Source organism: Tamandua tetradactyla, chromosome 8 (assembly GCF_023851605.1).
Source record: "Tamandua tetradactyla isolate mTamTet1 chromosome 8, mTamTet1.pri, whole genome shotgun sequence".
Classification (NCBI taxonomy): domain Eukaryota; kingdom Metazoa; phylum Chordata; class Mammalia; order Pilosa; family Myrmecophagidae; genus Tamandua; species Tamandua tetradactyla.
The window spans coordinates 38684289-38709933 of record NC_135334.1 but is presented as its reverse complement, the minus strand read 5'-3'; the positions used below and the strand labels follow the sequence as shown (position 1 = coordinate 38709933).

General features: G+C 35.2%; 1 protein-coding gene across 2 annotated transcripts in view; it reads left to right on the top strand.

The window, feature by feature from the left end:
• Nucleotides 1-25645, top strand: part of DYNC2H1 (dynein cytoplasmic 2 heavy chain 1) — a 522264-nt gene that overhangs the window by 284457 nt on the left and 212162 nt on the right. For both annotated transcript variants that reach the window (XM_077113112.1, XM_077113111.1), the window contains exons 71-75: nucleotides 1340-1405; nucleotides 3224-3274; nucleotides 4051-4128; nucleotides 12454-12585; nucleotides 13659-13731. In XM_077113112.1, the coding sequence (XP_076969227.1) occupies nucleotides 1340-1405; nucleotides 3224-3274; nucleotides 4051-4128; nucleotides 12454-12585; nucleotides 13659-13731 (400 nt within the window). The remainder of the gene's footprint in view (nucleotides 1-1339; nucleotides 1406-3223; nucleotides 3275-4050; nucleotides 4129-12453; nucleotides 12586-13658; nucleotides 13732-25645) is intronic.

The following is a 25645-nucleotide window of genomic DNA, read 5'->3' as shown; positions in this document are numbered from 1 at the left end:
ATCTCAGAGAATAGTAAGTACACCTTGTGGATAAAAATGTTCTTCTCATAAATGTAAGTAAAAAAAAAAAAAAACTAGTACATTTAAGTTTTAAAACACCGAAACTGATTTTTCAAAGGTACCATGTATCTAAGAGATGCATTTTTGGCACATCATCTCATAGTTGTGCTAATCCTTTGTCATACTTCATGTCTGACATAGTTTTGCTTTTTTGGAAGAATATATACTATGTTTTAATACAAAAATGATTTAATTAACTCAAATTTTGTTTATCCCATATACATTTGTGGTTCTTACTTAATTTAAAATGTCCTTAGAAATGCAGCCAATTTTTATTTACAGTGTTATAGTTGTAAGTAAATGTTATAGTTGCTTTCAAACTCTTGATAAATATGTTATTTAATTTTAGGCAGGTAGATTCAGGGTATTATCCTTCTAAGACTATTGACAGCCCCTAACAATCTGTATCAAATTATTAAATTCTCGTGTATAATTCCTATATTCTTATACTTTTTTTCCTTCTTCCCTTCTAACTTGTCTTCTCAGATTGTCCCTCAGAGTCTGAGTTTTAATTTCCTCCTTGCTTTTCTATCCTCCCTTCTTCCTTTCCTCAGAAATTTTTTGAGAATAGTCTATATTTCTAGTTCTCTGATAAGTTAAACATGATCTGTTTTTAGGTAGTCTCATTCAGTATGATTTGGTGTATGTGTGTGTGTTTGTTTATTTTGATATATCTATTTTGTGACATAGCCTTTTCTTGTTCAGATTTTGTTTTACTGGTAGCATATTGATCATCTCATGGGTTCTTCTTTGGTATCTAGTCATAGTCAGTTACTTATGTTTTCGTTTTGTTTCTTTTCTGTAAGTAATAGCACATTGAAGGAATTATTTGTTGTTTTGACTTAATTGGCATTACCTCTCTTCTTTATTAAGTAAGTGGAAAATTTAGAGTTCACACTACAATTTCCTGTTTAATTTTGAAAGTTAATATCTACTTAGGAGCACAAAGTTGTAGTAATTGCCTGTAATGATGTTTAAGCCTACACAATGCCAAATCGAAGATTGTAATACAAAAGTTGATCTGGTTGTTAATAACTAATCCAAACCTCCCAGTTGGATTTCATATGGCTGAATAAGTTATTTTTTAAAAATCGTTAGTACTTTCTCTAAAAATTTTTAACCCTTCTCTATCCTCCAACCCCACCCCTCACCCCTGCCTAGAATTAAAATTAGATGATTTGAAGGCAGAATACTGATTTTCTGAGCTGAAATTTAGGGACTATGCTCTTCCAAAAGCATGAATTATAAAAAACAAGATGACATCTCTCATTCTTTTCAGGCTGATCAGTTGATGTTCGCTTTGCATTTTGTTCGAGGCATGCATCCTGAACTTTTCCAAGAAAATGTAAGTGGAATCAAAGGAGAAGGATATTAAATTGACATAGAAATTTAGTAATGGGTAGATTTATAATTAGATGAGAAAATACTTTAGGTTAGAAATTATATATCAATCTATCAATCTTTTACTAAGTTAGAAATTTAGAGTAAGATGCTGATTTCCAGTTCTTTACTCCCTTCTGGATGAGTCTAGTGTTCTGGAGTGATGGTAAGCAGAGAAATCAAACTAAGTTACTTACCTAGCTGCATAGATTCTTCTCAACCCAGGTTCACTTATGCAGAACACCAGGATTCAATGTTCTTCTTTCCCTGCCTAAGCAGTAGAAATGATAAGTAGGAAAAGTGAAATAGTATCGGTGTAAAAATATATTATTTATTACCTCCACTGACTGGTTCAGAGTCAGCAGGTGAAGCAAAGGTTGGGCAGTTCTCAGAAACTTCCTTGGACCTGCAAGTTTATGTTAATCTTTTTATGAATAATTTTTCTTCGTTCTTTGTGACCTCATTTCTGATCTGCCTGTAACTCTTTCTCAAACTTAAAAAGAACCTCCCTCAAGGTACAGCTACTAATCCATCCCTGGTCTGCTTCTAATTCTTAAAAAGTAATTTGTAAATGATTTTCCTCATTATTATGCTATTATCATAAAGTCAGAGTCTCATAGCCAGTGTACCAGGGAATGGTATGTGGACAATGCAACTTTGACCTAATACTCTTTAAGTCTGGTTGGTCAGATATTTACTATGTTCTGCCTCCCCCTCAGACTTGAGATTAAAAGAATATGAATGATTCCACTGTTCTGCCTGTATTCTATGCACATATTGTGACTGACTTATATAGTTTCTTCTGAATTTAACTTGACTCCCCTTGTTTCTGTTATTTGACATCTTTCCCTCCTCCTCTGCAAAGTTTTTCATGATGATCAGTATGTTCCAAGCAATATAAAACTATATTCCCTATTTTTTTCTCCTGGAGTATAAATAAATTATAATTGGAAAAGGGGAACATTCTTCTCTAACTCACATGTAGCAGTATAGTAATCACTCCTATGTTACTTATTTGTGCCTACGTAATTCCAATTTAAAGAGTAGGTGGCCAGAGTAAGTGGACTCAGAAAGTTTGTTGCTTTGATAATTGGTCCGTATTGCTCTCAAATTGTAATGTATTTTGCTTTGTTTGCTGGCTAATGTGTAACAAATAGTATTGTAGTGCATCATGTGATTGGGGGAACTCAGGGTAAAGGAGGTACAGGATTTTTCTTTGAGTACTAGATTCCACAACATTTGATAAATCTTGATTATATGCCTAAAAATAAAAAAGAAGAAATACTGGTAGTCTTCTCCAAATCTCTAGGGAAAAATAAGTTAATATAAGTACTTTTCTCAGTGTTTTTGCTAACATATTATTCTTAAACTTTTGGTACTCCTTATTGCTTAACTGTTTAGGAGGATTAGTGTTATGACAGAACGAACTGACAGGTAATGAATAAATATTAATTGTATATGACATTAAATTTTCAGATGTTGAGAATCACATAGTTATAATGTTGAGTTTTTTTGTTTTAATAAAATTATTCTTGGAAGATTTCATATTAATATTTTATGTTGATACATGAACTAGTTCTTTGTATGTTAATGTTTTATTAGAAGAAGTGGGAAGGTTTGCGAGTTCTGCTTTTTTCATATCCTTAGAAAGCTACATTGTAAGCCACTTGCAGGGACATTAAGATCATGTTATTAACTGGTTAATAGTTAGTAACTGGTAACTTAGTAGTTAACTGGTTAGTAATTTTATATTTTTTATGTTCCTCATATTTTTATTCACTAGGAATGGGATACATTTACAGGTGTGATTGTTGGAGACATGCTGCGGAAAGCTGTAAGTTAAAATAACAATCTTAGTATTTCACTCTTGGAACATAGTTCTGACTTTGGCTTCATGAAATATAATTTTCTTCAGGAGGCAATAATTTTCTATTATTGCTTTCAATAATAGTTTAATTTTCTTTAAAGAAATTATACTTTGATTAAAGGAATATGCCTCTGCCTCTATTGCCCTAAATCTCCTTCAAGAATAATCTTAATTAAATACTAAGAAATTAATACCACTTGTTTTTCTGTTATATGTACTTTATTTCAAGAACACATGTGTAATCTTTAAGAAAATCAAATATTGTATCATAACTAAGAATGTTTTCTTATATAACTGAAATTTAAAAGTTAGTTTTAAAAACTTTTGATAACTTTATTCATATTTAGCTTTTTCACTGGTAATTTTCTATTTGAACATACAATGGATAATATTAGTCCTCAAAGCAGTGCACCCAAAGCTGAAACAGAGAATCTAGATAATGTCTGAAATTCAAGACATAATTAATATAATTTTTATAGTTGTTTCTTATGACCTTTGAATTTTTCTGAATATTCATAAATGATTAAACACAATGCAAGGAGTATAATATTTGTCTAAACAGTTATCTAACCTTTGTTTTATGTAGAATTTTACTAAATTGGAAAATACACACAGAATAAAGAAATAATACATAGAATGAGCATTTTCAAAATACTATTCATAAAAATAATTAGTCAATTGTTACTCTTTTTTAAAGTCTGAATTTTACCAAGTGTATCAATGAAAATTATATTTTTTTAAAGGATTCTCAACAAAGAATACGTGATCAACTTCCCTCTTGGATAGATCAGGAAAGAAGCTGGGCAGTGGCAACTTTAAAGGTAATCTTTTTCTTCTAGAGGCAATATTTTAATGTTTTCTATATCAGAGTTATTTCTGTTGACTTTTTATGTACTACTTAATTTTACTCAACTTGATATTTTTTTGAATATCACATAAAACCTCTGGGTTAAAGGCCATCAAAGAACAATTGTGATTGTCTTTTAATCAATAATTATACATGTTGAGTCTACATTGTACATGGTTCTGTGCTTTATACCCATAAAAATATACAGATAAGTAAATAAAAGGCTCTCTAGTATGATATGTGGAGAACTTGCTTATAGAATAAAGCAGGATAGTCAATGATCCATATGTTAAAGGAAAATTTCAAATTCATTCTCTTTTTTCTCACTTTTGTTAAATATCTCTTCATCTACACAATCACTATATTAGTTGCATGAGACTCTCAGCAACACTCAACTGGATTTTCCTGTGGAGCCCATGCTTCTAATCTTACATCTCATCAGTTTATCATATCCTTTATGTTTTAAAAATTTATTTTTGATATAGTTAGTACCCTGTGTAAAACTGTGGTTGCTTACTCAACACATAAAGTCAAGAACTTTGCCATAGTATAGTATGTGGTCTATGGTATGCTGTTTGCCTGTCTTTCCACTTTTACCTCTAGTCCATCCCTCCAGTGTTTCTTATACTTACTGGTTCAATTATTCCATCTACCTGGAATGCTTTTTGTCTGTTTTCACCTGTGAAACTTTTGTTTGTCTTTTTTAACTTGCCAAAATCATCACCTCAAGTGACTTCCTCCTTAATTTTCCTATTATTTCTTTTCTGTCATTACTACACCTTGAACATTGCTCTATCATGCTACCTGTCACACTGAGTCAAAATGACTTGTTATTCTTCCTCTTCTCAAATTGCTATCTTTTCACTGAGGTTAGAGTTCTTGCTTTATTAAACTTTATTTTCCTAACAGTGCAAAACCTAATACATCCGATCCTTCATTTATTTAGGAAGCATCTGCTGTCTGCCAGATGCATAGTTGTTCATCAAATTGCTTTTTGGTCAAACAAATGAGCCTATGTGTAGACAAACTTGTGATATACTAATTAGATAAACTTTGCGTTGTTCATATTTTCCTTAAGGTTGAAAATATTTATTAAATATTTATGATATGCTGGTTGAGAGCAGAGATATATAAAAGTCTTGGTCCTTCCTTTCTAGGAGTTTATCATCTACAGTAGGAAACATGTTTTCAAAATTATAATACAATGCAAAAAATGTAACTATGAAAAATAAAGGGGATTTGAAGGGATTTCTGGATTATTGGATAGGACATCTGAACTAACTCATGAACTCTTTTTTTATTAATTTTTTATTGTATAGTATAACATATGTACAAAGCAAAGAAATAAAAAAACAATAGTTTCAAAGCACTCTTCAACAAGTAGTTACAGGACAGATCCCATGGGCTGCCATACGATCCTCTCGGATTTTTTTCCTTCCAGCTGCTCCAGACTACAGGGGGCTAGAAGGCTTAAATATTTTTTTATCATCACAATCAACTTTTTTTCCTTCTCTTTTTTGTGAAAAATAGCATATATACAAAAATGCAATAAATTTCAAAGCACAGCACCACAATTAGTTGTAGACATGTTTCAGATTTTGACATGGATTATAATTCCACAGTTTTAGGTTTTTACTTCTAACTTCTCTAAGAAGCGAGAGACTAATAGAGATATCAATTTAATGATTCAGCATTCATATTCATTTGTTAAATCCTGTCTTCACTGTGTAACTCCATCATCACATTTGATCTTTCTCTCTGTCTCTTTAGGGTGTTTGAGCTGTGGCCATTCTAAATTTTTCATAATATCAGGTAGGGAGATGATCTGATGTTCTAGAGAGGTTGAGCCAAGCTTCAGGACTTATCTGGACCAGAGACCCATCTGGAAGTTGTAGGTTTCTGGAAAGTTACTCTAGTGCCTGAAACCCTTGTGGAATCATATATTGCCCTAAGTGTTCTTTGGGATTGGCTGGAGTGGCCCTAGTTGGGGTTTGGCAGGTTATGATCGTAGAAATGTCTAAATGAATCTTGCATAAGAGCAATCTCCAGAGTAGCCTCTCGACTCTATTTGAACTCTCTCTGCCACTGATACTTTATCAGTTACACTTCTTTTCCCCCTTTTGGTCAGAATGGAATTGTTGATCCCACGGTGCCAGAGCTGGATTCATCCCTGGGAGTCATCTCCCACGTCACTAGGGAGACTTTCACCCCTGGATGTCATGTCCATGTAGGGGGGAGGGCAATGATTTCACTTGTAGAGTTGGGCTTAGAGAAAGTGAGGTTCTCCAGAAGTAACTCTTAGGCATGCCTATAGGTAGTCTAAGCTTCTCTGCTACCCATATAAGCTTCACAAGAGTAAGCCTCAGGTTCAAGGCCATGGCCTATTGATTTGGGTGTCCCTAAAGTTTGACGTAGTATCGGGGGATTCCCTGATGGTAAGGTTTAATAGTTCCATATTCTTTCTACCATCCTTCAGGGGACTTTGCCAATACTTTTTTATTATCTGCTTCATATACTGTAGGATGTATCCAGACATTACAATAATATATACAGGATTAAAGGCCCTCTTTCTTATTCTGGGCTCCCTGTGTTTCAGTTGTTCAAATGAGTTATATAGATAGGTTGAGTTAGATTATGTGCTACGGAAAATTTCAGTTCCAAACCAAATAAACCTTTCTACCATTGTTCTCAAAGAGTATGTGTGGTTCTAAAATATATATATTGTCTTCCTTACCTGTTCTGAATTACTTTAACCCCATCCTGATCAGCTTTGTTCTTATCTCTAAATAATTGGTTACATATATATATGTGTGTATATATATATATATATATATATATATATATATATATATATAACAGCCTTTCAAAATCTGGAAATAATAATCAACACTCCAGATTTAATGTGTCTGCTCTAAGAGCTTACAATCTAGGCCCCTGTTTTCCTTTGTTTCCTTTTGTATGGCAGGCACCTGGAACCAAACTCGGGTTTCCAGCATGGCAGGCAAGAACTCTGCCACTACCATATCATTGTTCTTCTCTTGTTACTGGCTTATTTTGCCTCACTAAATGTCCCACAGGTTCATTTACATTGCTGCATGCCTCACGATTTTGTTCCTCTTTGTAGCAGCACAACCTTTTTTTATGAGTGTGTACCATCAATCTCCAATCTATTTCTCATTCAGTACATCCTTCAGCCACCTGCTTTCATCAGACATCATGTATAGTGACCAAAGTCTACAGTCCATCATAATTCTCAATTTTAAATAATTTCATTGTTCTCAACAGAAAAGTAAACACACCCTCGCCAAATAGGAAATCTAAACCTCCTCTTCACTCTTAAGGCCAAAGTTAATTATTAGAGTAGTACTGATAATTATTATTGTATCAGTTTATCTGCTGTGGTTATACTTGGGGAAAATCTTAGTTTTTTACTTTAAAAATGATCATATGCTTTTTTCTCATACATTGCAGCAAGGAAATGTAAAACATTTAGGAAAAACCGCTTTCCTCTTTAGAGAAGGTTTATAATATGCGCTTTTTTTTTATCATTTTACTTTATAAAACATTTTCAAATGAGTTCTCTCATTTAATTCTCACAAAACCCCTGGGAGAAAGGTATCTTTACTCTCTTTTTATAGATGAGAAATGAGGATCAGAGTACTAATTGAGTTCTTGAAGTAAGTGACTAAATCTAGGGTTTCTTTTTAATTTTACACATATTTTGGAAGACCTATTATGTTACAACCATCATATTATTACTTTAGAGGCATTACACTTATTTAATCATTCCAACATCCTAATGAGGAGAAATATGATTATGCTTGCCTTAGAGGAGAGAAAACTAAGGTGTAGAGAGGCCAAATAATTTATCCAATATCAAATGATTGGGAAGTTTTAGAGCTGTGATGGCAATTTAGGCAGTCTAACTCCACAGTCTATGCCTTTAATTTCTAGGTCTTCCTAAAATTATTTTCTTTCTCATTGTCTCTGTGTGTCTTCCTTCTTTTTTCTTTCCCTTCCCTTTCCCCTTCCCTTCCCTTTCCCTTTTCCTTTCCTTTTTCTCTTCCTCTTTTCTTTCCTAGGATATGGTGAGGAAGGGGGGTGGGGTGGGGAGAACAAAGTATTTCAGAAGCCTAACTCTCCCACAAAGCAACAATTCTGTTTGTGTTGTTTAATTACCCAAGCCGTGTTATTATATGAGGAATGCAAGACAAATTTACTTCTCTCCAAATCTATACGTGCGTTACTATTCTTCCCTTCCTTCCTTCCTTCCTTCCCTGCCTTTTTTTTTTAACTACTTTTATAACATTATGGTAGCACATAGTAGAAACAGCAATAATAAGAATAGCTAACATTTATTGATCACTTTCTATGTGCCAGGCATTATGCAGAGTTCTAAAATGGATTGTATCCTTAAAAAATTTTCAATACTGTTATGAGATAGCTACTGTTAATTTTCTCATTTAACAGATGAGAAAACTGAGGCACTGTTACTGTTCTAATTTAACAGATGAGATAAGTAAACTAGGGCATGTAGAGATATAATCACTTGCTCATGGGAGAAAACAGAGCCAGCATTCAGAGGCAGGCTCTGTAGAGCCTGGGCTGTACTCACTACCCTTTACTGCCTTTATTTTATAAATATTTGTTGAATGAAATAAATGGATTATACTTTATATTATTCTTTGCTTTCTACATTAATCTTTTACTTGGTACCTACTTCCAGTTGGCATAGTACCAGTGGGAAGACAAGTATATTTTATAATACAAAAAACTATACCCTGTATGAAATTATACTACATATGATATGTTAAGTAACTACCTTGAAATATGATTGGTTCTATAGTAGAGCTATACCCTACTTTGGCATAGTGCTTACCATGTAACCAGGAAGCTTCTTACTGTCCAGGATAGTTTATCTCAGACTTCTAGCCAAACACATGAAAATTATATAATGTGCCACACACATAATTAGGAGTCTTAGACTTTATTCTTATAGTAAAGTTGACAGACTACTATCAGATATTTTTCTCATAGGCTTAGGTCATTTATTTCAAGAATACATTTTCTGCTATTTAAGTTTAATTTTAATTAAGCTACACAATGAAGTTTGGATAATGGGTTATTAGAAATGAATAGGTGTTTGGATTAAGCCACCTTATGTGTTTAAGTTTATGTTACATAAAGTTCTAATACTGCAGATATAGCCCTTCTAAACTCACCATTATTTTCAGTAAAAATTCTCTGTGTAGATTTGTGTTTCTAATCTTACAAAATATTCATGAAAAGATTTGACTGTTACTTTTCTATGGAAACTCTGAAGAGAGAATACTATTTGTTTGAAGTGAAGGGAATGAGTATGTTGAGAAAACCTTTAAGAGATGATATTGTTTAAGGTGAATATTGAGTGACAAGTTGAAATGAATCAGATAGCAAGGAGAGTTAGAACATTCAGAGGCAGCAGAAGCAACATGTTCACATATAAGGAATACATGGATATGGCTTAGAAAAGCATACATTGTTATTGATTTGAATCTTGACATATTTTTAATAACTCACATTTGCTGTAATGCTTAAAAGTTGCACTGTTTTTTTACCTTGATAATTTTTTATTTTAATTAAACCTTTTATTTTGAGATAATTATAGATTCATAGAAATAATAGAGGTAGATCCCACTTACCCCTTACTCAGTTTCATTCAGTGTTAACACCTTACAAAACTAGAGTACAACATCACAACCAGGATATTGCCATCGATACATTCAAGACACAGAACAATTCCTACAGCGTATCGATCCTTCCTGTTTCTCTCTTATAGTCACATGCACTTCCCTCCTACCCTGCATTCCTTGCACTAACCCCTGGCAAACACAAATCTCTATTCTCTATTTCTTCAATTCTGTCATTTCAAAAATATTATTTATATAAATGGAATCATGTTGCCTTTTGGGTTTAATCTTAGTTGTTACATGTATCAATAGTTCATGCCTGTATCAATGTACCAAAGTATGTTTAACTATTTACCTGTTACAGGACATGTGGGGTTTAAAAATTGAAATGACAACCAACACCCAAAACATCTCAAGTCCCTTGTTCCCCTTTATTATTTATTTATTTATTGTCCTTATTTTTTTACTCATCTGTCCATATACTGGATTAAGGTAATGTCAGCCACAGGGTTTTCATGATCACATGGTCACACTTTAAAAGCTATATAGTTATGCAAACATCTTTAGGAATCAAGGCTACTGAAACACAGCTCAACAATTTCAGATACTTCCCTCCAACCACTCCAATACACCATAAACTAAAGAGGGATATCTATATAATGCATAAGAATAACCTCCAGAATAACCTCTCAATTTTATTGGATATCTCTCTGCCAATGAGGCTTTATTTTGTTTCATTTCTCTTTTGGTCAAGAAGGTTTTCTTAATTCCACGATGCCAGATCCAGGCTCATCCCTGAGTGTCATGTACCACATTCCATGGAGATTTAAACCCTTGGAAGTCATGTCCCACGTTTTGGTGAGGGCAGTGAGTTTACCTCCCAAGTTGGCTTCGAGGGAGAGGCCACATTGAGCAACAGAAGAGGTTCTGCAGGGGTGACTCCTAGGCATAATTATAAATAGACTTAGCTCCATCTTTGCAGGAATAAGTTCCATAAGGGGGATTCCCAAAACTGAGGGCTTGGCCCATTAAATTGGTACTCCCAAATGCTTCCAAGAATATCAGAAATTCCCTGGGTGGTGGGAGAAAGGTAATATTTTCATGTTTTCCCCCAGCCCTCAAAGGGACTTTGCATATACATTTTTTTCTCTACCCATATTACTCTGAGATGTATTGGGGTATCACAACAACCTGTAGAAACCACCAAGATCTCATTCCTTATTCAAGGTTACTGTTCCGTATAATTATGGTGCTGGAGTAAACTGACCATAGGTTAAATGAGATAGTGTGCTACCGAAAATATAAATTTCGCACCAAATAACATCTCTTTCTTTGATCTCATACAGAAGTTGAAGTTTTAAAATACAGTCAGTATCATCCTTTACCTTTTAGTCTGATTTACCTTAGTCCTTACCAGATCAACTTCATTTTTATCTCTAATTGAAGTTTGATCTCTTTTTCTGCTTTTTAAATGGTTGTTTTATGGGCTAATGCTGACTTTCATAGCTGCAGAACTCTAGCACTGAGTTTCAGTTGTCACACAGATACCCAAAGTTCCAGGAAATGATCAGGTTATACACTCAAAACCTCAACATCTCAGAATTTAGAAATAACGGTTACACCTCAGGAATAGATGCGACTGCTGCTCAGGAATAGATGCGACTGCTGCAAGAGCTTACAATCCAGGAACTTTTACAATAAGCCTTCCCCTCATAACCTATGCTTTCAAATTCAATTTGAAAATTGTAGTTAGTCCCTATTAGTGAAGAATTATCACATCTATCTTTTCATTTCTGTCTTATTTTACTCAACATACTGTCTTCAAGGTCCATTCATCTAACTCCATGTCCCACAACTTCATTCCTTCTTGTAGTTGATCAATATTCCATTGTATGTATATAGCACATTTAATCAGTTTATCTGTAGTTGTCTGCTTAGACTACCTCCATTCACTGCAAATCATGAATACTGCCACATAAATAACTGTGTGCAAATGTCCATTCATGTCCCTGCTTTCAGTTCTTCCAAGTATATACCTAATAATGGAGTTGCAGGATCATATGACAATCCTATACTTAGCTTTCTGTGAAACTGCAACACTGCCCTCCAGAGGGGTTGCAGCATTCTACTTTCCTACCCACAGTGAATAAGTACATCTCTCCACGTTTTTTCCAGCCCTTGTATCTTTTTATTTATTTTTGAACAGTTTCATTCACATACCGTACAATCCATCCTAAGTAAATAATGAATGGGTTCCTGGTATAATCACATAGTTATGTATTTACCACCACAATCTATATTACACTTGGTTTTAATAAAAAGCATTTCTTTTCTCCACAAGGTGGAGATAACTAAGTACAGAAATTTTTATGTAGAGAAAAGATTTGTTAACTTATGAGTACTGATTTAGTGTTTTTTGGGTATATATATTTTTTAATTTAATTCTGGCTTTAATAGTGAATAAGTCTATCATACTATTTCTGACCTAGAAATAATTAAACAAGTCAACACAAAGTAGTAAACAATAAGCAATATCAATAATTGGTTATTTGCTGTTTTTAGCTTTGTTAAAATACATGTGTGTTTTTATTTGTTTATCACTCACTATACATGGTTATTTTTTTCCTTAGATTGCTCTCCCTAGTCTTTATCAAATCCTCTGCTTTGAAGATGTAGCTCTGTGGCGTGCTTATTATCACAATTCAGTGTGTGAGCAAGAGTTTCCATCAATACTTGCAAAGAAAGTTTCCTTATTTCAGCAGGTAAAATTTAGTGTTGTCTAAAGGCAAAAAAAAAAAAGTATTTAATATTTATCTTGCCATTCAAACACTTTGCCTTTTGGGAGTTAAATGACCTCCAATATGGTATATATGGGGAAAGGCTTTCTGCTTTTGCCATCATAGCAAGATGGTAAAATCACTGACGGAGTTCCTGGTTAAGGTTCTTCCACTGTAGCTTTTCTTGATCCCTTTGCCCCTGACCCATGGGGAATCAAGAATACACAGTAGGAAAAATGTCTTCCTCCCCCCCAAATTAAGGTAAAACTATACAGGTTCTTCATCCATTTTTCAGAGTTCTATCTAAAGAAAAGACCAAATGGTGAGGTACAGGGCATAAATCTCCCATTTTATTTATCTAGGATGATGAAACCTGCTGGTGATTTCCACTTCATTGTCTGATTGGTTGGGCAAAAGGCTTAGGGTAGGAGAACTGACCGGGAGTTGACCCTTCAGGAAATGACTCTACCATTAACATCTCTTCTTTAGGCTGTTGGCTGTGTTTTTTGTCCTTTTTGTGTCTCCGTATGCAGTGAATTCTGTTTCACGAAAAATAAAAAACTAAGAAAAACTTCATTTCAAAATATAAGCATCTGGGAATATCATAGACATACATAATTTAATATAAATATAATGATTGAAAATTTTCAGCAAGATTTCTGGATCTCTTTTCTGCTATCACCAGAAATGCCTTACTGCATGCCTCTAATCTGAGCTGCCATTTGGGCCTTCTTAGAACCAAAAGATAAGCTGACCCCATAATCGTTAAATGCTGTTTATTTTTGTTAAGTTTGAGGAAGTAAATGGCTTTCAGTAACTTTTTGGATATGAGAGGTATCTTGGTACATATATTCCTATTGTGACAGTTTTCAAGGTATAGTAAATACTATGGAAAAATGGTTATGTTTTCACATATTTTAGTAAATATTTGGTTTCGTGAATTAGTGAAATAGAAAGTAGAATGGTTCACTAATTTACAAAACCAAATATTTACTAAAATATGTAAATAAGGTTGTTATGGAAACTCTATTTAAAAATATTTTGTATTTTATTTTAAGATTCTTGTGGTACAGGCCCTCAGACCAGACAGACTGCAAAGTGCCATGGCTTTGTTTGCATGTAAAACTCTGGGTAAGTGTAAATCTTTTCTAGAACTAGACCACTGACCTGCATCTTTTATTTTCTTTTCCTTAATCAGCTTTTTGAGATATAATTGTTTGATGACTTTTGACTAATGTATTCAGGCATATAACCACCACCATAATAAAATATAGGATATTTCCATCACTCGCAAAAGTTCCTTGATTCCTTTTGCATGTAACCACTCACTCTATCTCAACCCATGACATGATTTTGATAGTCATTCATGTTGCTGTTTATATCACTAGTCTAATCTTCTTTGTTAATTATCAGTCACCAGATATGTGAGGAAATTATTCTAGCCCCCAGTGGTCAAGTTACCACACCCTACTAGTCTTACTAAATAAGGCCTCAGATATTCTAGAGCAGAGACAAGGACTTCTTGAATCCATGAAGAAAGTAAAATGATGGCTGTTCTATTATGCCCCTAAGTTTGGGTGATTTGTTATGGACAATAGAAGCAAGAATAGATTTCTTGTAAAATTTCAATAATTATTTCACATGGGTTTTGAGTACACCTGTAATTAATTTTTGTGAATGGGTGAGGTAAGTAATTAATTTTACTGATTTCTTTAAAAATGAAGATTTGGCCATAACGCCATTTATTTAATAGTCCATTCTTTCTTCAGAACTTCGTAACACTCCACTTGTGGAATATAAAGTTCCTTGTATAGTTTGGTATGTTTATGGATCTATCCATCATATTACATAAATCTATTTGTTCTTCTGCACCAACTCTATATTGTAATAATTGTCACAGGTTTATAATAAGATTTGACCTCTGATAGAGTGAGTACTCCCAACATTCTCTTCTTTTTAAAAAGTCTGGACACAGTTGAATCTTTTATCTTTAAGTAATTTTTGAACTGCTTTTCAGACTCCACAAAAACTCTGTTTGGATCATCTTGAAATTGAATTTATACTCTATTTTTTTATAAACTTGACCTTTCCATGATATTCTGCCTTATTAAGAATGAACATAGACATAGTATTTCTTTGCACATATTATTGTAAATTACTTTTCAATAACATTTATAGTGTTCTTCTTAATATTATTGCACATTTTCATTATATTTATACCTGCTTACCTGTAATTTAAATGTTTAAACTATTAATAAATTCATAATTTATATAATATTTATATTAATAAATTGTTCATTTATACTGCTAATAGTTTATTTTCAAATTCCATCTCTTATATTTCATTGTGTTAATGGGAAAACACTAATTATGATGATTACATATCCAGCAAGCATTTTGAATTCCTTTGTTAAAAATTTTTAAAAATAAAAATTGTCCGTGTATTCTCTTGAATTTTCTATGTTGATTTATGTCATCGCTGAAGAATGATAATTTGTTTCTTCCTTTCCAATTATTATTTCTTTATAAAATCTCACTGCATTACTTAGGAATCCTAGTACAATATTGTAAAACGGTATAATAGACATCTTTGCCTTGGCCCTGATTTCAAAGCTGTGCTTCTAACACCTCACCATTAAGTATGATGTCTGTTAAAGGTTTTTATCAGTATTTGAGAGAAAGTCCCTTCTTTGTTTCCCAGTGGTTTTATATTCTTATCATGAAGAGGCTTTAAATTCTTTGCAAGTGTTTATGTAACAATTTTTGAGATAATATAGTTTAAACAACTCTGGATTAGTGTTGTGAAATATATTAATGGATATTAAATATTAAGCTATCTGACATTTTTATGACATACCTGACTTGAAGTTTATTTAAAGGTTGCTGGATTGCTTATTTGACACCGTTAAATATTTTTCCTTTTCCCATGATGGAGATTGAGTTATCATTTTCCTTTCTGGTCCTATATTTGGCTATTCAAGTTACAGATGTTATTAACCAATATTTCAAAAATGGGAAATGTCCCCACTTTATTCTAAGCAAGATTTTTATGTGTGCTGCTTTTTTCTTTCTTAAATGTGTAATAGGACTTGTCATACAACTTGCCATACCACTGAAGGTGCCCCCATAAGCATCTCTGTTAGCTGTGCGAAATAGCAGCACACCTGAACCAAAAAAGAGAAGCCCCTTCCTTCTGCAGTGTCCCTCCAGTGCCCTCTGTTGACAAAGCTTAGCATAGTACACACTATAGAGAAAAGATGCTTAAAGTTTCCATGTGCATTACCGCAGAGTAGGTTATGAAGGGTAGATTTGGAGCTGAAGTAATAAATTAGTAAATGGTAGACAGGTTCAACCCCCAGACTGTTTCTTATTAGAGTAATTGTTATTTCTTGTTGATCAAGTCTCATACAACTGTTTTTTGGATTATATTTTAAAATTTATTTCTTAAAGTACATAATCAATTTTTTTAATCGACATAGATGTCAATTTGGATGTTTTATTTCTTGAATTTTCAGGTTTTATTTTTATAAAATTTTATTTCATGTCAGGTTCAGATGATTGAGTTAATCATTCTGTTCCCATGACATATTATTATGAGTAGATTTTGTTTTGTTTTTTTAATTAGAGAAGTTGCAGGTTTATAGAAATATCATGCAGAAAGTACAGAGTTACCTTTGTCCCTTTCACACACAGTTTTTCTGTTATTAAATTAATTCTGTTATGACTATTTTGTATTGGTGTGGAGCTATTGTTACAATTGATGAAACTATTATTTTATTATAATTATACTATTAACTATAGTCCACAGTTTACATTAGGATTCACTGTTGCACAGTTCTGTGGTTCTTAAAAATTTTTATTCTAGCAATATATATACCACCTAAAATTGCCCCCTTTAACCACACTCAAATATACAATTCAATGTTGTGTTACCACCACTGCCATCTATTACCAAAACTTTTCCATCATTCCAAACAGAAACTTGGTACCAATTGATCATTCTCCATTCCCTATCCCCTCTACCCTCCAGTCCCTGGTGACCTATATTCTAATTTCTGACTCAATGAATTTTCATACTCTAGTTATTTGATAATAGTGACTTCACAGACTATTGGTCTTTTTGTGCCTGGCTTATTTCACTCAACATGATATCTTCATGGTTCAGTCATGTTGTCACATGTATCAGAATTTTATTTCTTTTATGGATTAATAATATCATTGTATGGATATACTGCAATTTGTTTATCTATTTATCAGTTGACTGAGACACTGTCCAGTTTCTCAGTTTGTCTCTCTCAATTTCTTTCCTCACCTATTTCTTCCTAACTTTGTCTCTCTATTTGTTTCTTCTCATGTCTCCTATCTTTATCTCTCTCAGTTTGCTTTTATACTTTCATGTTAATTTATGTCTTTGTGTTGCTTTTGATCTCAGAGGTTCTTATGTACATTGGGGATAAGGCTGCTGACCTCCTGGGTCATTATTTTTTAACCTTTTTTATTGTATAATATAACATATATACAAAGCAAAGCAAGAAAAAAGCAATAATTTTCAAAGCACTCTTCAACAAGAAGATATAGGACAGATCCCAGAGTTTTCTATGGGCTACCATACCATCATCTCAGATTTTTCCTACTAGCTGCTCCAGAACATTGTAGGCTAGAAGGAGTAAATATTTTTTTATTATCACAATCAACTTTTTTTTTCTTCTCTGTGAAAAATAACATACATACAAAAAAAACCCAATAAATTTAAAGCACAGCACAGCAATTAGTTATAGAACAGATTTCAGAGTTTGGTATGGGTTAAAATTCCACAATGTTAGGTTTTTACTTCTAGCTGATCTAAGATACTGGAGACAAAAAGAAATCAATTTAATGATTCAACAATCATATTCGTTTGTTAAACCCTACCTTCTCTGTATAACTCCACCATCACCTTTTATCTTTCTCCCACTCTTTAGAGGTATTTGGGCTATGCCCATTCTAACTTTTTCATGTTGAAAGGGGCTATCAACAATATGGGGTAGGGAGATGGAACTAGTTGATGTTCTGGAGAGACTTACCCCTCTAGGTTTCAGGACTTATCTGGTCCAGGGACCCATATAGAGGTTGTAGGATTCTGAAAAGTTACCCTAGTACATGGAACCTTTGTAGAATCTTATATATTGCCCTAGGTGTTCTTTAGGATTGGCTGAAATGATTTTGGTTGGGGTTTGGCAAGTTATGATAGGTAGCAATGTCTGACGCTTGCATAAGAGTGACCTCCAGAGTAGCCTCTCAACTCTATTTGAACTTTCTCAGCCATTGATACCTTATTTGTTACACTTCTTTTCCCCATTTTGGTCAGGATGGCATTGTTGATCCCACAGTGCCAGGGCCAGACTGTCCCTGGGAGTCATATCCCATGGCGCCAGGGAGACTTTCACCCCTGGTTGTCATGTCCCATGTAGGGGGGCGGGCAATGATTTCATTTGCAGAGTTGGGCTTAGCGAGAGTTAGGCCACATTTGAGAAACAAAAGAGGTACTCCAGAAATAACTCTTAGACATACCTATAGATAGGCTAAGCTTCTCTGCTACATAAGCTTCACAAGAGCAAGCCTCAAGATCAGGGGCTTGGCCTATTGATTTGTGTGTCCCTAATGTCTGCATAGTATCAGGAGTCTCCGCTGTGGTAAAGTTTACTAGTTTTGTATTTTTTCTCCCATCCCTCAAGGGACTTTGCCAATACTTTTTGATTATTTGCTTAATATATTCTAGGATGTATCTAGGCATTACATTAAGCCAAGCAGAATTAAAGGCCCTGTATCTTATTCTGGGCTCCCTGTGTTTGCATTGTTTAAATGATCTATCTAGACAGGCTGAAGTAGATTATGTGCTACAGAAAATTTAGGTTCAGGACGAAATAAATCTTTCTTCCTTTGGTCTCAAGGAGTAGGTGAAGTTCTAAAATACAGACAATGTCTTCCTTACCCCTGTGTTCTGAATTACCTTAATCCTCCTGGGTTATATTTTAAAACTTATGATGAAAGTGGAAAGAGAACTTTTCCCTTCCAGGTACTCATGAAAATCCTTAGGGAAGAAATATGATTTACTTAGCTTGGATAACATGTCCATTTCTGCACCTAATCCCAGCAGAAATAAATGAAAGGGCAGTTTCCCCAAAAGAAGTCACAGATCCTGGAGATGTTGTTACTGGATGGGGGGAGGGCTCCTTGTGACAAAAAAACAAAAGCTATACATTATAATTAGCTTACATATAACCTACTCTAACCCATTTTTACATTTAGTGAGTTTGACAATTGAATCATTAATTTGTAAAGTACATTTTGAGAGCCTAATTGTTTTAAAAGTTAAGTATCTAACTTTTGATACTGCAGAATGAAATAGTTGAGAAAAGATGCTACTGTCCATGTTAAGAAATGCTTATGAGCTTACTTTATCTTGTAACTGAAACTTTTTTAGCATGTTGTCAAATTTGAACATATATGGTGAGAAATAATTGTATACTTAGACATATAATACATAAAAAAGCAACTATTCCTGTATTTACCACTTAAATTAGTTGATTTAAGTGGTCTTTTAGTAGCATTTTTAAGAAAACAGATGCAATAAGAAAGCAATTCTTCATTTTCCACCAACACATCTACCAACTGCCTGCATTGGTACTCATGCTCATTCTGCCTTCCCTCCTGCTAATATGAATGAATGTCCCTGCCAATCAAAAGCCAGTCCATTTGTTCTTTTTGCTTCATTCAAGTCATTATCCTATCCTCCTGCATCATGTTTTATCCTTTTTTTACTGACTTATTTCTGTCAATATGCAAGCATATTTTAGTAGCACTTATCTTAAGAAAGTTTCCTATGACTCCACACCCTTTCTAGCTACCGTTCCATTTCTTTGATTCTTTATACATCAGAATATCTTGAAAATGTGTCCATAGTCAGAGAGTGTATTAATCCATTTCCCCAACTGTTCAGTTCTCAGTTCCCTCCATTGGGGCTTCATTCCTGGTGTTCCACAATGACCTCTTTATTGCCATATCCAGTGACATCTACTGTGCCTTTGTCTTACTTGACCTCTCAAAAAGTCTTACTTCACCAAAGAACACTCAAGAAAGTTGTCCTTTCCTTTATCCTATAAACACTTTCTTCGATTGATTACTAAGTTTTTACTTACAGTTCTTAACCCTTTTAGACTGTCCATTTTTACTTTCCTTTACTAGCTTGTTCTCTGTAGGACTTCTAAATGTTGTACTCTTCCTTCCACTGAAGTCTTCCCTGGTTTCCCTTTATTCATTGCATTCATTCTTACTAGGTGATTTCACTCTGTCCATGACGCTAAATAGCACCTCTGTATTAACTCTTTTTTTTTTTATTAGAGAAGTTATAGATTTTCAGAAACATCATGCATGAAACGAGTTCTCTTATGCCACCCTATTATTAACACCTTGCATTAGTGTGGTGCATTTGTTACAATTCATGAAAGAACATTTTTTATAAGTTCTATAAATATAGTCCATCATTTACAGTAGGCGGCACTGTTTGTGTTGTCTAGTCATTTTTTTTTCAATTTTTATTTTAGTAGCATGTATGTAACCTAAAATTTTCCCTTCTAATTCACAAATATAATTCAGTGTTATTAATTGCATTGATTATGTTGTGTTATCATTACTCCCATTCATTAGCAAAACTTTATGATCAAACCAAATAGAAACTCTGTAAAATTTAAGTATGAATTCTGAATTCTCTACCCTTCTCCATTCCCTGGTAACCTATCTACTAGATTCGGACTCTATGAGATTATTTATTTGAATTATTTCATATCCATGAGATCATATAATATTTGTTCTTTTGTTTTTGGTGTATTTCACTCAACATAATGTCTTGAAGGTACATTTATGTTGTTGCATGTATCAGAACTTCATTTCTTTGTTACAGTTGCGTAGTATTTCATATATATATATGCAATAATTTATTTATCCATTCATTGGTTGCTTCCATCTTTTGGCAATTGTGTATAATGCCACTATGAATATTGATGTGCAGATATCTGTTTGAGTCCCTTTCAGTTCTTTTGCATATATACCTAGTAGTGGGATTGCCTGTTCATATGGTAATTTTATACTTAACTTTCTGAAGAACCACCAAATAATTTTCCATATTGCCTGCACCATTTTACATTCCCACCAGCAATGAAGAGAAGTGTTCTTATTTCTCTGCATCATCTCCAGCACCTGTTATTTTTTGCTTGCTTCTTTTTAAATAGTAGACATTTAAGCGGATGTGATTTTTATTTTATTTTTTTTTTTGCTATTTATATATCTTCTTTGGAAACATTTATATTCAGAGCTTTTGCCCATTTTAAAGTGGTTTACTTGTCTTTTTTATTGTTGAAGTATAGGGTTTCTTTATATATTATTCTGGATAGTAAACCCTTACTGGATATGTGATTCCCAAATATTTTATCCCATTGAATATGTTGTCTTTTTACTTTCATGATAAAAGCCTTTGATGCACAAAGCTTTCTTATTTTGATGAGATACCATCTTTTTTATGTTTCATTTTACTTGTGCTTTAGGTATAAAGTCTAAGAAACCACTGCCTAACACAAGAAACTTTGCTATGTTTTCTTCTAGGAATTTTATAGTTCTGGTTCTTATATTTTGGTCTATGATCTGTTTATTTTGAGTTAAGATCAGGGTCTACCTTAATTATTTTATACATGGATATCCAGTTTTCCCAGCACCATTTGTTGAAGAGTCTATCCTTCTACCCTTGTTAAAAATCAGTTGGCCGAGGGGCCAAGATGGCAGCTTAGCAAGGTGCGCGTTTTAGTTCGTCCTCCAGAACAACTACTAAATAACCAGAAACAGTACAGAACAGTTCTCGGAGCGACGGGGACACACAGCGTACCCCAGTCTGGACCAGCTGCAAGTCTCCCCAGAACTGTGACTTCCCCAAACCGTGGTGGCCAGCACCCTTCCCCCACAGGCAGCTTCCCAAAGGGAAAGGAAAGACACTGTAACAGTAGCAGGGACTGAGTCCAACCAAACACCAATTATGGCATTAATTAACAAATTGTGACTACTAAAAATAGGCTTCCAATCAGGCGAACCTGGTCAAGGCAGAGGTTGCTTATCAGGCTAACCGAAAAAGAGGAAAAGGGACAAAATGGAGATTTTTGTGGCTGTCTCTATGGAGGCTTGGCTGGCTCTGGATTCAGCAGCAGGACTACTCGGGCTGCAGCTGCCCCAGGCATAGGCAGAATCGGACTGCTTTCAGGGCTGTCTCCTGCCTGTGCCTTCTCCAGGGGAGGGGTGAAGCCCAGCTCAGATGGAATCCCTCTCAAGGAATTCAGAACCCAGGGCTCGGCAATTTGAAGCCATTAAAACCAGCCTACAACCTCTCCTCTGTCTCCACCACGCCCCCAGCAGGGAGGGCCTTCCAAACTTAAAGGTGCCACAACATCTTTTGCTGGTGGGACCCACTGGCAAACGAGCACCACATAGTGGGCAGGATAAGAAAAACAGAGCCCAGAGACTTCACAGGAAAGTCTTTTAACCTGCTGGGTCTCACCCTCAGGGCAAACTGACACAGGTGACTCCTTCCCCCTGATAGAAGTCCAGTTTAATCCGGGAAAACCGGGCTGGAGTCTTTATTACCTATGTAGACCCTCCTGAGGGTGGGAAGGGAAAAGGCACCTTACAAGCAGGGCAAGAAACAAGAAAACAAGAACTGAAAAATTACCCTCTGTTAAACAAAACCTAAGCTAGAGATCCAGAAAAAGCTGAACTGAAGGTCAAAGAACAGATAGACAACAAACTCATCTAGCAGGAAAACCCTAGGTAAGATAAGTGAAAGCAATCTCCAGAATAACTAATTAAGGTAGTAAATGTCTAGATGCCAGCAAAAAATAACAAATCACACTAGGAAAATTGAAGATATGGCCCAGTCAAAGGAACAAACCAATAGTTCAAATGAGATACAGGAGCTGAAACAGTTAGTTGAGAATACGAACAGACATGGAAAACCTCATCAAAAACCAAATCAATGAATTGAGGAAGGATATGAAAAAGGCAAGGAATGAACAAAAAGAAGAAATGGAAAGTCTGAAAAACAAATCACAGAACTTATGGGAATGAAAGCTACAGTAAAAGAGATGAAAAAAACAATGGAAACCTACAATGGTAGATTTCAAGAGAAAGAGGTTAGGATTAGTGACATAGAGGATGGAACATCTAAAATCCAAAAAGAAACAGAAACTATAGGGAAAAGAATAGAAAAATATGAGCAGGGACTCAGGGAATTGAATGATAATATGAAGCGCACAAAAATACGTGTTGTGGGTGTCCTGGAAGGAGAAGAGAAGGGAAAAGGAGGAGATAAACTAATGGAAGAAATTGTCACTGAAAATTTCCCAACTCTTATGAAAGACCTAAAACTACAGATCCAAGAAGTGCAGCTCACCCCAAAGAGAATAGATCCAAATAGACGTTCTCCAAGACACTTACTAGTCAGAATGTCAGAGGTCAAAGAGAAAGAGAGGTTCTTGAAAGCAGCAAGAGAAAAACAATCATTCACATACAAGGGAAACCTAATAAGACTATGTGTAGATTTCTCAGCAGAAACCATGGAGGTGAGAAGACAATGGGATGATATATTTAAATTGCCAACCAAGAATTCTATACCCAGCAAAATTGTCCTTCAAAAATGAGGGAGAAATTAAAACATTTTCAGACAAAAAATCACTGAGAGAATTTGTGACCAGGAGACCAGCTCTGCAAGAAATACTAAAGGGAGCACTAGAGACAGATACAAAAAGACAGAAGAGAGAAGTGTGGAGAAGAGTGTAGAAAGAAGGAAAAATAGATATGACATATAAAATACAAAAGACAAAATAGTAGAAGAAAGTACTACCCATACAGTAATAACACTAAATGTTAATAGATTGAACTCCCCAATCAAAAGACATAGACTGACAGAATGGATTAAAAAACAGGATCCTGACTTCCGGAGAAGATGGCGGCTTAGTAAGACGCGTGGATCTTAGTTTCTTCTCCAGGACAGCTACTAGGGGAGTAGAAACGATACAGAACAGTGCCCAAAGCCACAACAGAGATAAAAAAGACAGCGTACCCCATCCTGGAACAGCTGGCTGGCTGAGAGAAGCCACTTGGGTGAGATCGCCGAGGCGCGCTGGCTTCACCGGGCGGGGCGGCAAGCGGCCGGAGTAACTCCCTTCCCCCTTCCCGGGCCGGCTGGGAGAATTGGAGAGGCGGTCCCCTGAAACCGCGGCGGCTGGCGCCCACACGACGCACGGCCCCCCGGACCAACTGAGAGAATTGGATCGTAAATCCCCAGGCCGCAGAGAATGGTGACAGGCGGGGGGGGCCCTTCCAAACCTGTGACTCCCCAGGAACGTGCACTCTCCCGGGCGGGCCGCTGCCGCTGGCGCCCTCCCGCCACGCTTGTCGCCCGGGCCGACTAGGAAATTCGGACGGGCGCTTTCCCGGGCTGCGGCGGCCAGCAACCCTCCCTGCGTTCAGACCCCGGCCGGCTAGAACTCTTCCAAGTCACTTCAGCTAGCGAACCCCCCGGACGGCGAGAGTTTTCCAAAGTTAAAGGTCCCACAGCACCTTTTACTGGTGGGACCCACAGACAAACGTGTGCCACGAGCCCCACCTACTGGGCAGGATAAGAAAAACAGAACCCAGAGATTTCACAGAAAAATCTTCCTAACTTTTAGATCCAATACCCAGGGAAATCTGTCTAAATGCGCAGACGCCAACAGAAGATAACGGATCACGCTCAAATAATTGAAAATATGGCCCAACAAAGGAACAAACCAATAGTTCAAATGAAATACAGGAGCTGAGACAACTAATGCTGAATATACGAACAGAAATGGAAAACCTCTTCAAAAACGAAATCGACAAATTGAGGGAGGACATGAAGAAGACATGGGCTGAACATAAAGAAGAAATAGAAAAACTGAAAAAACAAATCACAGAACTTATGGAAGTGAAGGACAAAGTAGAAAAGATAGAAAAAACAATGGATACCTACAATGATAGATTCAAAGAGACAGAAGATAGAATTAGTGATTTGGAGGATGGAACATCTGAATTACAGAAACAAACAGAAACTATCGGGAAAAGAATGGAAAAATTTGAACAGGGTATCAGGGAACTCAAGGACAATATGAGCCGCACAAATATACGTGTTGTGGGTGTCCCAGAAGGAGAAGAGAAGGGAAAAGGAGGAGAAAAACTAATGGAAGAAATTTTCACTGAAAATTTCCCAACTCTTATGAAAGACCTAAAATTACAGATCCAAGAAGTGCAGCGCACCCCAAAGAGATTAGACCCAAATAGGCGTTCTCCAAGACACTTACTAGTTAGAATGTCAGAGGTCAAAGAGAAAGAGAGGATCTTGAAAGCAGCAAGAGAAAAACAATCCATCACATACAAGGGAAACCCAATAAGACTATGTGTAGATTTCTCAGCAGAAACCATGGAGGCTAGAAGACAGTGGGATGATATATTTAAATTACTAAAAGAGAAAAACTGCCAACCAAGACTCCTATATCCAGCAAAACTGTCCTTCAAAAATGAGGGAGAAATTAAAACATTCTCAGACAAAAAGTCACTGAGAGAATTTGTGACCAAGAGACCAGCTCTGCAAGAAATACTAAAGGGAGCACTAGAGTCAGAACCGAAAAGACAGAAGAGAGAGGTATGGAGAAGAGTGTAGAAAGAAGGAAAGTCAGATATGATATATATAATACAAAAGGCAAAATGGTAGAGGAAAATATTATCCAAACAGTAATAACACTAAATGTTAATGAACTGAATTCCCCAATCAAAAGACATAGACTGGCAGAATGGATTAAAAAACAGGATCCTTCTATATGCTGTCTACAGGAAACACATCTTAGACCCAAAGATAAACATAGGTTGAAAGTGAAAGGTTGGGAAAAGATATTTCATGCAAATAACAACCAGAAAATAGCAGGAGTGGCTATACTAATATCCAACAAGTTAG